The 16,798-nt window shown below is 39.7% G+C and overlaps 1 protein-coding gene across 3 annotated transcripts in view; it reads right to left on the bottom strand.

Moving 5' to 3' along the window:
• The window catches only part of AK5 (adenylate kinase 5), a 243,016-nt gene extending 226,853 nt beyond the window's left edge, over positions 1-16,163 (bottom strand). For 2 of the 3 annotated variants that reach the window (XM_036825085.1, XM_036825068.1), the window contains exons 1-5: positions 15,729-16,163; positions 11,280-11,466; positions 4,511-4,678; positions 424-593; positions 213-326 (exon numbers count right to left, since the gene is read on the bottom strand). In XM_036825085.1, coding sequence (XP_036680980.1) covers positions 213-326; positions 424-593; positions 4,511-4,678; positions 11,280-11,466; positions 15,729-15,788 — 699 coding nt within the window. In that variant the 5' untranslated portion in view covers positions 15,789-16,163. The remainder of the gene's footprint in view (positions 1-212; positions 327-423; positions 594-4,510; positions 4,679-11,279; positions 11,467-15,728) is intronic. The other variant, XM_036825077.1, reaches the window with a different exon arrangement.
• Between the last annotated feature and the right edge of the window lie 635 nt (positions 16,164-16,798).

Below are 16,798 nucleotides of genomic sequence, written 5' to 3'. Positions count from 1 at the left end.
TCTTGGCAGAGACTGTCTTCAGTTTTTAAGCATGTGTGCCAACGAAATGACCTTCTGCCAACCCAAATTAATGTACTTGTTCATTTTCAGATTAGAATTCATTCCAAATAAGAGCAAGTCTTCCAAGAAATATATATATATTTTTAATCTCAAAGATTTAAGCAAAAAAAAAAAAAAAAAAGGCCATTTAAAAGATAAGGAGACATTCTTACTTGGTCCTCAAAAGACAGAGCCTGGGCAACATCCCTTGGAAATCCATCAATAACAATGCCCACTTCCTCAGGCATTTGCATCAATTTTTGTTTTATCTCTGTAATTGTTGTTTCCTTTTTTTAAGAAAAAAGATGAAAAACCACAGTTAAACTTACACTCACAAGTGGTATAAAAATCTTTGCAGAATAGAAGCAAATTATACAACAGTACCTGAGGGGCCAATTCTCCAGTGGTAATTATTTTGGCAATAAGACTCCATTTCCTATTGCTGCTGGTACTGTGGATCTTCTTCCTTAATAATTCTCCCACAGAAATGTACTGAAATCCATAACGTTCAGCGATTTTCAAACTCTGAGTACCCTTTCCACTTCCTGGACCACCTATCATTTAAAACAGGCAAAATTGGGACCTTCTGATACAATAAGAAACACCCTTTTATACAACTATTATCGTCATCTTGAGATGCAGAGTCTAGACCAGTACCAGGGCAGAAACCATTCTACTTGTGGCATTCTCAGTGCTACCTCTGAATGCAGAGAAGGTGTAGATTTAGCCGAGGAAAGGGTAGAATTGTCGTGATTGATTGTATTAGATGAAAGAGACATTTTTTCCCTTATCGATTTTAGTAAACTACTAGTTTTAAAAATTGAATAATGCAGTTGAAAGAAACCGCTTCCGTTTTTCTGTGTAAACTCTAATACTTTTATCCTCTGTAATCAAAGAAAAATCTATGAGTTACAAAAAACAATGACTGCAATGGCAGAAATGTATTACATCCGAACAAAGAGTTAATGTGCAGTTTCGTGAAATGTAAAAATTAGTTTTAACCAAAGGCACACCAATGTTGACATGGCTTATTTAAATCTTTCTTTGAATTGTCTGTTCATGCATCTCCTTGCCTTATATCCTTTAAAATTCAAAAGAAGTTTTATGCAATAAATACGCAGAGTGAATTGAAGAGATCTTTAAGGTAGAACAATTTCATAGAACTCATGATAGTTTTGATTTTGTGATACATTAGCATGAAATAATCAATATTTTGCAACATAAATCAATACCAATAATCAGTAACTGCCATTTATTTTTTAAAAGCACAAGCACTAAAAAATTATAAAATGTATGTCTCAGATTTTATTTCCAAATCATATTACATCATTTTAGTCAATTTATATTTCTAGACAACCTAGACTAATTGGAATCTAAAGTCTGAGCAAATTTCAAACTAAAGCACATAACAATCATCCCAGTCTGATTTGTTATTTGTTGGCAATTATAAAAATAAAATATTTTAAAATACTTAATCATAAATTATTGACTATAGAAAAAATATTTTTAAAAGTCAATGATAATAAGTAATGAACTGTTTTTGGTGATATTCACTGAAACATAATTATAATTGGTTAAGCAATATTAAAAAAAAATTCAATAGAAAAGTGAGTTGATGTTCTCTCTACTAATTCAATTTATCAAGTTTTTTGAGGGGTAACAATCATTTTACATACCATTATTTAGTACAATTTAAAAAATTCTTGTTGCAAATAACATAAGCAAAAAAGAATGGTGTTTGCTTTGCTTTGTTCTGGATTTTGTAAGAAGAGTTCTGAGTGACTGAACTTGGTTGGCTAGGGCTTATTTCCTCTTTAAAAATTTTAATGTGCAGAATTCTAAAATATACTAGTATACTGAGACCCTTTCCTTAACCTCAATCCCAAATAATGATCCTAATAAAACTGGTTTTTGCCTTTTCATTGCCTTATTAAACTTATGATAGAAATTTGTTTACATCTTTGACATTGTCTTTCTAAGAAACTCTAAATCCAATACTATTAGACTTACCATTATAAACTACTACTGTATTAAATTCATTACTTCACAAATGAAAAGTTTTGGTTCCAAATTGCTTTTGGCCTATTAAGCCATGGGCAAACCATGGGCTGGCTTGAAGACAAATAGCTACATGATCAACGCCGTCAACAAATTCAAACTAATTTGATCCCTGAAGAATGAAAGTTATCTTTCATAAACTATATTTTCACACCTGATCTGAAAAATCATCAAAATAAGAGAACATATTGAATTTTAAAAAATTCAAACATGCTAAGAAAGTTATGGCACCTTCAAGGAAAAAAATTTTTTTGTCAATTAATGGAGGCATTAGCAGACAACAAAAAAATACGATTAGCACAATTGACAGAGAAGAGCATTAATTGATTGGATGAGTTTGATTACCAGAGCTTCCTAACAAATTAATCTTACTTTCTTCTCCCTGAAACCAGAGTAAGTTTAATTTTGCTATATTTATTTAATTCTACTTATAAATATTAGGATCCATCTAACTCAGATTTTATGATTATGCTAACATAAGAGAGATTCATTAATATCTGTGCCAAGAAGGTTAGCTTTAAAAAAAAAAAATCTGTATTGCCAGAGGGGAAATTTTGCGTATTTGGATGTGGATATCTGTACCTCCCCCACTCTTTTTCAGGTTGGAACTAATAAAAATTTGTAAGGTTCAGGTACAATTATTTTATAATTCCTCAAAAGTCATAAAATTGTCCCAATTTTCTCAGATAACCTCAGATTCACTTTTTCTGTTCTTTTATCTCAGTCCTCTAAAAGTTATTTACACTCATTGGTTCTGTAACATTCTTGTAATGCATAAAATGTTACAGCACACAGTGTAAGTCTAAAACCAAAATCACACCCTTGGGAAGCAAGTTGATTTTACTGAGTAAAAAAGAACTGTGAAGTGTAGGAGATTTAAGCATTTATATCTTCTCCACAGGTCTTAGTTTACTGAAATAGTTTAATCATTTTCATATAAAATTCACAATGCACAAAAAATTCACATATATGTGCTGTTTTATACAAGAACAACTTGTATTACACCTTTTTCATGGACAGTCAAGCCTTCATTTGTTTATCCTGATAATAATCACCAATATTGTACTAACAACAAGAAAAGCAAAATTGAAAGAATATCTCATTATAAAATGGTGAAATAATTTCCAATTCTCCTCCACCTGTAGCTCTATTTTTTAATGAAGCATTTCCTTGTCTTCTAGGTAAGAACCCCAAAGTTTTAAGGACACACACAAAAATTCCATCTTCAAGAATAGATAGAGATTTATGGCATAATAGTGGCTGCCATAAACCATGAGAATATTTTGACTTTTAGAAAGCTGATTTGTGTACTCTCATCTTACAATTATTTTTCTATAATATAACAATTCAGGGATAAACATATTTGCAATTTCATTACACTTATAGATGTACAAACATCCCTCCTTCTAGACTGGTGAACTTAAATTCTTGTTCTACTTTGGTGTGTTTATTTGCATGTTTTTTCCCCAGTTGCCATCATCGTTACATCTTCTGGGAGCCGTACTTCTTTGCTTGGGGGCTGTATACATTTGGCCCTCGGCTAACAGTTACTGGCTAGAATAGCTTTAACATCTTCTGCTAGATTTTTGCTTTTGGTCATCTTTGTGAAAGCTGAGTCGAATTGGAAAGTGAGACAATGACTACAAATATTTCATGTTGACAGGTCTCTTCAAAATTTTATAGCTTCTGAGGAAGTTAGAATTTGCAAAAGTGGTCAAAAATGCATTCTGCAAAATTACTTAAGACATTTTCAATATCTAATCCTTGTGAAATGGCATCAGACTGATATTTTCATATTCAACATAAGATTCATAGTGGCAATTTAAAAAATTAACTATTATCCTTCTTATTTTCATTAATACTCAGATGCTACGTGCTGTGTAAAACACTATTCTATTAGATTTGCTTGTCTAATAACATCAAACTTAGATTTTATCATTGGTGCCAGTCATAAGGAAGATTCATTTATATGAATCTTTACCAACATATTATTATTGTTATTTATTTTTTGCTCTGAAGTTAATAGTGAATAAAAATTCAATTTGTTGAATTAAAGGGAAAAAACATATCATGTTTAGAAAACTTCTAATGGATTCAGCTATCTACGTTAAAAATTAAGCAAATAAAAACCACAAGATGGTAAATCTTGATTTATTACAGAGAATTTCTACGACATTGTAATGAGATTCTATAAAAGTGCAATAAGCATTAGATTATATAATTATAACAATATATGTTTTATTGAAAATTATGCTAAAAATATTTCCATCTACTGTCTCTCAAGCTTTTGTTTCCATTGTTTGTCATTATCCAACTATTTGCAAATAGGATGTATAGCTGACATAATTTTTGAAATGTAAATATATAAACAAAGTGAGCAACAGTATGAGAATTTTGCTTTCTGTCCTCATACCTATGACAAGAATGATTTTTGGTCGAGGTCTAGTAGGATCAAAGACCTCATACTCCTCAATTAACTCCGCAGTCTCGGAGAGGTCTGTGTCACTTTCTATGGAGAATTGATGGATTGGAGGGAGCCGATCATACCGTCGATAAGGAAAGTTTGAATTTTCAGGCATTACTGCAAAAGAGTAAGATAACTTTGAAACGGAAAAAAAAAGCACAATAAAACATTTTCTTGCACTTAACCAATTAGTTGAAGAAATTTAAAAATTAAATGAATCTGATTTTTTTCAACTGGAAGAAGACTCCCGTCCCCTTAAGTCGTCAGCAAACTTTTCCTTAAAGGGCCAGATAATCAACATTTTGGGCTTTGAGGAAGAGAGTCTCATACTCCACTTAGCCAGGAAAACAGTTGTAGACAGTAAATAAACAAATGGGGGCTTCCCTGGTGGCTCAGTGATTAAGGATCCGCCTGCCAATGCGGGGGACACGGGTTCGAGCCCTGGTCCGCGAAGATCCCACATGCCGCGGAGCAACTAGGCCGGTGCGCCACAATTGCTGAGCATGCGCTCTAGAGCCCGCGAGCGACAACTACTGAGCCCGCGTGCCACAACTACTGAAGCCTGCGCACCTAGAGCCCGTGCTCCACAGCAAGAGAAGCCACCACAATGAGAAGCCCGCGCACCGCAATGAAGGGTAGCCCCCGCTCACCCAACTAGAGAAAGCTGGCACGCAGCAACAAAGACCCAACATGGCCAAGAATTAAATCAATCAATCAATAAACAAATAAACAAATGGATGTGCTTGTGTTCCAATTAAACTTTGTTTATAAAAAACAGGCAGTGAGCCAGACTTGGCCATGGGTCATAGGTTGCCAACCTCTGCCCTCGAGGAACCTTCTTAAGTACTGCCTAGTCTTGCTTGGTAGTTGGTATACATCCCGGTCACCGAAAATGGTGCTCCTAGAGTTTTGTAGCGCACACCTTCACAACGTTCATAACCATATGCAGCGGCCGATGGAGGCAATGCTTATGCACAACGTGTTTCATTTATCCATAAATATAGATATGCACTCACTATGATCCAGGTACTCTACTGTAGTCCAGTGGAATGGTTTGGTGGCATAATGCACAAAAACTTAAGGTACTGTCACAAGACAGGTAAAGAGTAGCAAACAATTTCTGTATTTGGAACATCTTTCAACATCATTTAACTTTACATTCCCAATATTTATTATCTTTAACCTCCTTGATTTAAAAATGTAACTATGAAGATTTAAATTTACATCTACAACAGCAATAAATCTTTGCTATTTATTGTCAGACATGTTAGTGTGTTGAGGATGGTTCAGTAGAAGAATAAAATAAGATGTAGTCCTGTCCCCACAGAGCTTACAAACTAGAGCTTACATGCTTATATCTGACAGCAGTATGCACACCAGGCAGGATAAGTGCTAAAATGAATATCTCTTATGGTAAACACCATAGGAGTTCAATCGATGGGTAGATCCATTTGGGCAGGAGTGGTAGAAAAAGACTGCAAGAGGCAGGACTTGAACTTCGAAAGACTAGAACAGGTGATGAAAAGTGGAAAGTATTTCTCAGTTGGTAGAAATGAAACACAAAGACTCAGAATCGGAAATACAAATGACATGTTCAAATAGATCAGAGGACAGAGCTGGCAAGCCCAAGTGAGGCAGATGCTCTCTACCAGCTATTGCTGTTTGATTCATGGATCTTTCCTTCCTCATCCATGTGCTGGTATTCAAGGAGGCAAAGAGAAGCCCTAACTACCCAAAAAGCACCTGCACAAAGGAGACGGAGGTCACCTGGCCTGCCATGAGAAATCTGGCTAAGCGGATTACTGGATTTTAGCATTGCATAATGCTCACATTTCCTCTGGAGATGTTGATCAGGTAGAACTTTCCATTCTCTGTTGATACAGTAAATGAGGTCATTGACTACTGACTCATGGAACTCACTTTAATTCCACGAAAAGAGTGAAGTAGTCTACAGATGACAGTGGATATTCTTTTTTTTTTTTTTAATTTTATTTATTTTTGGCTGTGTTGGGTCTTCGTTGCTGTGCGCAGGCTTTCTCTAGTTGTGGTGAGAGGGGGTTACTCTTCATTGCAGTGTGCAGGCTTCTCACTGCGGTGGCTTCTCTTATTGCAGAGCACGGGCTCTAGGCACCCGGGCTTAGTAGTTGTGGCACGTGGGCTCAGTAGTTGTGGCACGTGGGCTCTAGAGTGCAGGCTCCGTAGCAGGCACGGGCTTAGCTGCTCCGCGGCATGTGGGATCTTCCTGGACCAGGGATTGGACCGGTGTTCCCTGCATTGGCAGGCGGATTCTTATCCACTGCGTCACCAGGGAAGTCCCAACAGTGGGTATTCTTTAGAAAATTCTGGGAAGGGCTACGTCAGGGAAGGCACTAACAACATTATCCAGTTCTGCCTTGAAATTGAACTGCTTCACCCAACGCAGGGCAAAACTCTAAGCATTATCCTTGATTACCTTCTTCCCTCACTCTTCATATCTATTCCCATAGACTTCTCTCCAAAGCATATCCCAAATGCACACGTTTTTCTCCATCTCCACTACCACAACTCTTCCCCAGGCCGCCATAATTTATCTGGACTACTGTAGACTCTACGAGTTGCTTGCTTCTACACCACAGTTCATTGCTTGAAATGTTCTTTCCTTGTTGATCCCATGGCTGACTGCTTCTTGTCATTCACACCTCAGCTTAAATGTCACCTCCTATAAGAGGACTTTACTGACCTTTTAATCTAGGGTAGCCAGCCAGTTAATTTCAAGGACATCACCCCTTATAATAATGCTCTGCACAGCGCCTACCACTTCACCATCTGAGAGGCCTCTAATTCATTCATTGTTTGTCCTCTCCCATTAGAATAAGTTTCATAAGAGCAGGGACCTTTCCTATCTGGAACTTTGTATCCCTGGGAGCTAGAACTATGCTTGGCACAAAGTTAGTGTCCAATAAATACTTGCTGAACCAATAACAAAGAGAACAGTCTTGCTGAAATAGATGGTGCCCATGGAGAAAAGCCAGAAGATGGGTAGGTAGAGTGTGGCCACAATGTGGAGGGCCTTGATCACCAGGGTAAAGGGTTTAGCTTTAATCTGGTAGAAAGTCAGCGGAGGTTTCTGGGGGGTAGAGAAATGACATGATGGAATATGAAATATATATTTTAGGAAAATTAATCTGGTGGTGGTTAGAATGGATTTGAGTAGGGAGAAACTAGGAGCAGAAAGAGTAGCAGCTAGGAGGCTGTTAAAGTAATTCACAGGTGAGAGGTGACGACTTAGACTAGAGGGCAAGCAGGGGAAATGGAAACGAATGGCTGGATATGAAGGACATGATTCGGATTCAGATATGAGAGATGACAGAAGATGACAGTTCAAAAACAACTGCCAGGTGTCAAGTCTAAAAGAATAAGGAACATATTGCATTTCATCCAGTATCTTTCTGCCCTCTCTTTTATGCTCCAGAAATACTGGGCTTCTCTCCTTCCTGTCTTTATCCTGGCTTCTTCCTCTATGTCAGGAATCTCTGTTCTCTGTTCCCTAGTATACTCTCAATCTCCTCCATCCTTCTCTAGTTGACACCTACTCACCTTTCCGTCTCTTAGTATTAGCATATCACTTCTTCCAGGAAGCCTGCCCTGAACCCTGGCTTAGGTTGGATCCATCTCCTGTTAATATGGTTAGTTCTATAGCATATGGTATTTTCTATAGCATCCATTGTGCTTCTAATTATATTTTTAACACCTGACTTCATCACTAGACTATAAGGGCAGGTGCCATGTTTGTTCATGAGGGCAGGTGCCATGTTTGATCTTTTTTGGTGGCTACATTCTCGCTCTTAAAAGAGTGTCTGACACGTAGTACTCAATAAGTGGTTATTTTATTGCTCAACTGACTCATAGACTGACTTCATGTAAATAAGAAAAGGAGGGCTGGTTTTGAAGCAAATATGATATGTTTGGTTTTGGACATGTTGAGTAAAGATGACAATGAGATATTCCAGAAGAAAAGCTCTATGGACAGTTGGAGCTATGGAACTAAAACTCTTATTTGTGAGTAATTATTTGTTCAATTGTATACAAATGGCAGAAAAAAATGGATGCTCACCTCATATTTACGGTACAATGCTTTAAAGAACTGTCAGCTAATAATTTATCCTTGCTTTTATCATATTTTTACTTAGGAAAGTAATTTGCTTAAAAATTATTAAAATGTTCTATTTCACAGAATAATTTTTCATGATAATTATATATTAGCATGGCTATGTCAATATTTCAGCAAAAAAATGCATGAATCACTTTTTGTTTCTAGAAATAATAATAGTGCTTAAAGTTACAGGGAAGTTAGCAATTTTGTCGATTTTAATAAGCTATTCTGTAAATCATAGTTAAAAACCTACAAAGCACAAATGTGCAAAGCATTTCATAAAATAATATTTTATTATTATAGGATTAATCAGTTTAGAAACCATTTTCTGTATTTTAGCCTACGTTCCAGATATTAGACAGTGTGATACAACATTCTTGTCACCATAGTATTGAAAGGTTTTATTTGATGATTAATTAAAAGATCTCTGAGTTGGAATTCTGGTAAAGTACTAGCAGATATGGAGATTCTAAAATTAACAAGTGATTTCAGTTCTAATGAAAGTTAAATCTACATTTTCCATTCCTATTTTAGCTTATCCTGCTAGATCAAGAGTTCCAAACTGGTCATCTGTGGGCCCAATGTAGCCTCATAGATGTGCTTTGTTCAGCTCGACATTTTTCCAAAATTTGTGCTTGACTGCCTTTAGACAATGACTGTTCCCGCTAGTTCTGTTCTCTAGTTTGACCACAGTCTCCACCATTCTCTATTACATACTTGGCCTGCCTGGCTTCTACATATAATCAAGTCAAGTAACAGTATAAAATAGAAGCATTCAAATTTCATTTTGTTACAAAACGGTCACTTTATATAACCAGCTTTTCGACTAAGTGAATGTCACATCCTCTTAGACTTAAATTTAAGAACATAAAAATATCTTAGACTAAATCCAGTAATACCTAAGGTTTGTTAGTGCTTTAAGGTTTAAAAAGAAATTCCCCATGTTTATGTCACTTGATTTAACAAGGGCCTACGGCATGTATTTAACATTGAGCCAGATTCTAACACATGATGACACCCTGGGAAGGAAGTTAGCCCTTTTGGGAAGGTGTATGAACCCTTCAAGCTCACAAAAATATCATTTTGTTCACTTAAGCAGTAATTTACCAAGTGGTGTGCTGCAGTGGTAATTGGTTAAAGGTTCTCTCTTGAGCACCCAAGCCTAAATCACCTAGTGGTGACCCTGCATTGACAGAGAAGGAGTCTTCTCCTCTCTGGAGATGTTTCTGAGACAACGCCATTTCTGCTTTTTCTCCCTGCTTGTGTTTCTTAAAAATTAACACACTCTGACTTTTCCCCACATCATGGTCAAATAAAATCTAAGTGGGTCATGACTAAGTAAGATAAAACAAACTAAGATTTATTTCCCCCTTGTATTTATTGCAAATAGATTGTCTCTGCTTCAAATTCTGTCTGTATAACTGAAACTTTTCGTGGTACAATTTTTGAGAATGGCTTAGATTTTGAAAATAGAATGATTTGGGCCACTGGGAAAGAGTTAATTGGTTTCCTCTGATTGGAACTGATTCCATTTTGCACATACTATTGTACTTCTCAATTTTATCTGGAGCCCAAAAGGCTGCTTGGCTGATATTGAACTAATTTTGATAAGCACATATTTCAGAAAGCTGGAATACCATGAATCTCCTCTAGTGAATTCCAGTTCTTAGTTCCAAACTATCCCTAAAATTGTTAAACAAGTTTATGCATCCCATTTCTTCTGTAGCACCCAAATGCCTAATCTCATGCATTGCATTCAGTAGCTGCTAAATAAATCCTTCTTGAGTTAACTAGTATAAACTTTACATGCATTTATGCAGATGCATTAATATGAACTCTGAATTTGGAAACACAGCAATAAGTTAAATCTCTTCTGAGCTAATAAAAAAATGTTGTAGTTATATAATAACTATCAATTTTGTCTGTTATCTACTCATTTATTTGGAAAAGTCTAATTTGCAATTTTAAGAAAAATTCAGTTTGCTAATGTAATTCGTTTTACAATGAATGCCCTGGTGGAGCAGTGGTTAAGAATCCGCCTGCCAATGCAGGGGACAAGGGTTCGAGCTCTGGTCCGGGAAGGTCCCACATACCACAGAGCAACTAAGCCCGTGTGCCACAACTACTGAGCCTGCGCTCTAGAGCCCGTGAGCCACAACTACTGAGTCCACATGCCACAACTACTGAAGTCCCCGCTCCTAGAGCCCATGTTCCACAACAAGAGAAGCCACCGCAATGAGAAGCCAGTGCACCGCAACGAGAAGGCCGCGCATCGCAACGAAGACCCAACGTAGCCAAAAATAAATTAATTAATTAATTAAGAAGAATAAAAAAAACTAATGAAGTCAGTAAAAAATTTCATTGAGCTTTTAGTGAAGTGCTGGACAACGGTATGCAATTTTGTTTGTCTTACCATGGAGGTGATTAGAATTAGTAGCAGAGACAGAATAGTCACATTACAGGACCAAATATCCTTTTAGGTGCTGGGAAATCTACTAAATTAAATCATTACCTACAGTTTGTATGGTAGGTTTTAAAGAAAATTGCTCTAATTATAAACTGTCTACTATTCTACGAATACATTACCATTTCTTAGAAAGGATCTCCGTGACTGCCCTCCATTGAGCGGAGGTAAGGTCTTCTTCTCCTGGCTTACAAATGAATCCCACTTCACCTTGTCACAGCCGCCTAGTTCCTTTACTTTCTGTAAACAACTTTCCAAGTACTCTACTGGGTCTTCAGGCTTAGAACACATCAGTCCATTCAAAAGGCTCTGAAATACAACACAATATGCCCACAGAAAATATGTTTTTAAACCACCTTTGTCAAAACAGTGTATATCCCGTCTTTAAATTCTGGGTTGTTTTGATTCTTTGCATTAAAAAAAAAAAAAAAACAATTAGAGTTGAAATTATGCTCTGATTGAATAATTAAAATACCCCCTCAAATTCTTGACCCATTAGTTTTCAGCTCAGCATTCTCTGTCTTTTAAACAATTAAGGCCACCTATATTGTTTAAAATGGAAGAACCCTATCAATATGAGATAAAGTGCAGTGTGTAAAAATGCCCCAGTCATGATTTATCTCATTCCTACCCATCCTTAAAGGCTCCAAGCCTCAGTTTCAGAGGGTTTTTTAAGGATTAAAAAATGTAAATATTTTGTAAATATAATGTATTTTACATACATATAATGTATGTAAATATTTGTAAAGTACATATTAAGTGCCTGGAACATAGTAAATAATAAATGTTGGTGGTTTTAATCATCATCATCATCATCATCAGGAAGTCTCCCCTGAGCCCTCAGGTTGGCTTGTGGACCCAACACCCTTCCTTGGTGTTCATGATACCCAGAAAAAACTATCTTACCTGTCATTCATACTAAAACCACCAGTTTATGTGTTGGTCTCCTCTTCTAACCTATAAACTCTTCAACAGTACAGTGTGGGTCTTATTTATTTCGCAATATCCAGCCTCTGACACTTTCCTTCGCACATGGTAGGTACATACTGAACTGTTCTCTACTTAGAAAAAAAACTTCACTCAAACCATAAAGACTGAGTTTAAAGAAAAACATTTGATATATAATAAATCACTACGATATCCATTGAAATTGCAGAGGAAAACCTGGTGTCTGATATTTCATAAGTACTAATTTCTAAAAATGCTATAAATTTGGAAATGCTGATTCCTGGGAACTGAACTGATGTGCAAAATATTTTCCTTTGGAATATTTCATGGAAAAAGCATAGAGGATTATTATCACCATTATTAATGCACAAAACATACACACTTTGAAAAGCTGACATCTTTCCTAAATACAGTATTTTATTTTCAAATTATTCTTGTGTAATTTGCTCTAAATGGTAGGCAGTTCCTACCAGGTACATTTGTTCTCTGAAATCCTAAATAATGTAGGTTAGAATGTTCAATCAGAGGAGTTCAACTGCAGAGGGAGCAGAAAAAACTAACCTGGGCATCCACACCCAGTTTGTATGTCAAGGTCTGTGCTACACACACACACACAGATACACACACATTGCGTTTAACTCCTCGGATTCCTCCTACCTCAATGTAGCTAACTCTGTGGCAGGGCTTACTCTGTATCTTTGCATGCTTTAGCTTACCCAATGCACTTTCAGTCCTATGTGGCATCATTATCACCATTTATAGACCAGGAAATCCTGGCTCAGAGATGTTAGTGAGTTGATCTAGGTTACTCAGCTAGAAACTCGTAGGCCTAGGATTCCAACTCAATGGTTTTGATTCCAAAACCCATATATTCCTCTCTCTACATCTTGCAAAAATATGATATGGAATTTAAAAAGTGCCAGATTTTCTGTGCCCCATACATAATCCAACTGCAATTCGAGTCACTCAAGATTAGGTTTTTAGTTTTTTTATCCCTATTATTGCCTAAAATGAGTGAACGTACTCAATGAAGATTTTTTTTTTTTTTTTTCCTGGAAAATATGGTTCCAGCCTCCCTAAACATATCTGACTCCACAAAGGGTACTGATTTTAGAAGGGGGAATGAGGTCCACTCCTTCATAGATAATTTAAATCCATTCTTCTAATAGTCAGTCACCACAGGGGATCCAAAACAACCAGCAAACATTTTTTACTCGGTCTACTTGAGTCAACCCTTTGAGAACTTGAACAATCTAATTTGATTTGCCCCAGTATTTAAATTAATTGCCAAATCTTTGCTCTAAGGTACAGCGATACAAGATCAATATATACACCATAAGGTTAGCTAGAGTTAAGAACTCATCAGGGGAAAGTGGTTTTTGTTTTAACATTTAATCTAAAAATGCAAACACATTTCAAACTTGAACCTACCAGAGATATCCCATTTAGCCCATGTGATGTTTCAAGTCAGAAAGAAATCTGAAAAGGTCAGTTAGATACAGCTAGTTGCTTGACAATATGTAGATTCAATAATCAATCATTTGGTCTACAATGGTGTCTAGTATCCACAACTGTGACCAATGTTTTGGGCTTGATAGATATCTAATTGCTAAACTTTGTATGCCTAGAAACTTTGTATACCTACATTGTGGTTTTGAGGGAGAAAATCTCCCTCAAACTTAAAGCATTTGCTTTTGCTGTCTACACTCATCACATGGAGAACTGCCAAGTTTTACTTCTCTCTTGTGCTGTGCACAGCACAGATTCTTCTTACTGGAAGGATGGAGCTTTTGGAGGTCACCAGCAGTCTCCTTCCAGCTTCCCATTGCCTTGCATTTAAGTACACTGTATATCTGTATTTCACCTAAGCAAGTTGACTTCCTTTCCTGGGTGTGCACTATTTTAAAACACCCATTCATATGCAGAAAAGCCAAGGAAAAGCATAGCACCTGAACAAAAATGCCTGCCATCACTTATTTGCATACACTGTAGATTTTCATACACAAACTATCAAAATTCTCTGTGGTTACCAAGGGGGAAAAACAGTACTCACATGTATACAGAAAAAAGATGTACTATTAAGAAGCACTTTGCAATCAGGTGGCCCTGTTGCAGATGTTTCTAATTACTCTCTTAGGGATGACATTGATCTCAGTAGTAGTATTTATGACAAAACCCTTCAGCTCTTCATCTCCATATTTAGTTTTTGAAAATTAAAAAAAGAAAAGAAAAATTCTTAACAAGAATCCTGCATACCCCCAAGACCTGTCCTTATGCAACACCTCCTGATTATTTTCAAATACTAGTAACGCACTCGCTAGATTGGGGTTTCACATACTAGGCTTGTGCCAGTGGGCGATTTACCTGGAAATCTTGTCTTCAGATGGACCTGAAACCGGTGGCTTATGGAGGTGAGAGGAAAATGGAGATCTGTAATTATGGCGGCCCATTTAAAGATAATTTGGGAAAACAGAGACAAAATTATTTTCCCAAGTAGTGTCATAAAATCCCTTTTAGCAGAACAAACCCCCCAAATAGGAGAAAGAGCAACGCATAACTTTTAGTTTACTACATGAGACTACAGTCTATCATCTTTGAGAAATGGGGGAACAGGTTTCAGAGCCCGCTCTATGAAGCTTGGCTCGCTTCCATTTTTTTTTTTTTTTTTCCCTTAACCTAAGTAAAAACACATAGGATTCAGGAATGTTCTAAAATTCAAATACGGAGAGAAGGAAAGGAAACAAGACGATCCGCGACGTAGCCTATGGTTTAGAACTAACCAAGGTTCTCGTTCATCCACCAAGCCTCCTCTCCCACATTCCCAAAGTGTTCCCCATTCCCCGGGTCTCTGGTGCAGATGATGCCGTGTTGCGGTCGGAAGACGGGAGCAACAGGAGTCAGGCCCGCCTCGCCACTCCGTCTCCGACTCGCCTTCTCTAGATGGGTTGGTGAGGGCAGGCGAAAGCTATGGGCTGGGGAGGCGAGGAAGGAGAAGCATCCCTTCCAAGGTGACGGGGAAACGTGCTCAGGAGTTCATTCACCGAAAGCGCAGAGCAGCGCTGGGTGACAGCCACCCGGGAGGCAGTGCTGCACTTGATGGGTTTGGATTTGTTTTTTGCATCTTCATCCCTCTCCTCCAAGCTGTCCCTGTGGAGGGCTGCTTTCGTCCTCACTTCCCCGTCAACGCGGGGGTCCCAACCCTCGGCGCGCGAAGGGACTAAGGCTCTCGATTCCCAGTTCCGAGTCCTTGCTGGCTGCTGGGCGCCAGCGTACCCACCTAGCCTGATCCTCGCCCCGGGAGAGCGCGGCCGGCCGCCGCCAGCAGCCCATCCTGGGGGTCCACATGGGAGGGATGCGCTGGGGAAAGCCTGCTTCCAGAACCCGGTTCGAAGACAAACTTGATTTTCGAGATGGAGGCTTCTGAGTCCAGCCATCCGACAAGGACCCCGCAACCCGCCAGACAGACAGCTACCCCTGGGCAAGCGGGCGAGCAAGCTTCCGCAAGCGCCTTCACTTCCGTGCCCCGCGTCTGCAAGGTGGGACGGGGAGCGGCCTCTCACCCGGAACCCCGGGGATGCCCTCCCCCGATCCTCCCGTCCTCTCTGCCAGACCTAGCCCCCTACCTCGAAAAGCTGCGGGATTTCCCTCCGGGCCAGATACTCCTTGGCTTCGTTGGTGTTCATGGCTGTTCCGCGCGCGCCCTGGGGCGCAGGCGGGAGGCTCCCGGGCTGCGGCGATCTGGGCTGGGGCTGGCGGTGTCCGCGCCGAGCGCCGCGCAGCCCTCGCTCTCACGCGCAAATACGCGCTCGGCTCTGCCTCCCCAGGCCGGGCGCCCCCTCCGCCTCTCCGCGGCGACTGTGGTCTCAGCGCTCCCGTCGCCCCCGCCGCGGTGCTGGTCCCCACGCCCGAGCTGCGGGCTCGGAGCCGCGGCTTCCCGGGCTCTAGGCGGCGCGGCCGCCAGCGGAGGGGCGGAGGGGGCGGAGGAAGGAGGACAGCGCGGCGGACGCCAGGCAGCAGCCCGCCCGCCTGCTTGTCCCGCTCGGCGCGCCGCGCTCTGAGCCTCCCGAACCCGGCCTGCGGGCGGCGACGGCGGCGGCCAGTCACGCTGCTCGAGCGGAGCGGGGCGCGGGGGTGGGGAAGGGTGCGCGCGAGGGGCTCGCAGTCACGCCCCTCCGTGTCACACCACCGCCGGGCGCCGCGCTTCCCTGCGCGCGCCGCCCCCGGGACGCAGCAACCTGGGACCAGGTGGCCAAAGGAACAGAGTCGGGGTCTGTAGCGACGTGCGACCCTTTCACCTCTCCCGACATCCCCACCGACCCCACCCCCCACCACACACACGAGTTACTCCTGCATGCCCGAGGAGCTCCCAGGAAGAAACCTAAATGTCACAGAATTTATCGTTTATTCCTAAGGTTACCGATCCTTCATAACAGGGAGCTGGGAGTAAGGAGAAAAGGGGATTGAGGGTGTTGACTCCATCCCCTTAAGATAATTTTTAGATCTTGAGTATTTCTATCCTTCAGGAAAGTTTTGCTAGCTGGTCTCGAATTTTTTTCCCTGTTAGTGTTACAAATCCTTACAGATTTCAGAATAAGGCCTTACAGTGAGGCTGAAATCTTCCCTAACAGAAGGATTAGTAAGTAATCAACTAGTTAATTATGTCTGTAGAGAGGAATGGGAAGGTGGAGGCGAG

The sequence above is a fragment of the Balaenoptera musculus genome, chromosome 1, assembly GCF_009873245.2.
Source record: "Balaenoptera musculus isolate JJ_BM4_2016_0621 chromosome 1, mBalMus1.pri.v3, whole genome shotgun sequence".
In the NCBI taxonomy this organism is placed as follows: Eukaryota; Metazoa; Chordata; class Mammalia; order Artiodactyla; family Balaenopteridae; genus Balaenoptera; species Balaenoptera musculus.
This window is presented reverse-complemented; position numbering and strand designations above follow the sequence as displayed.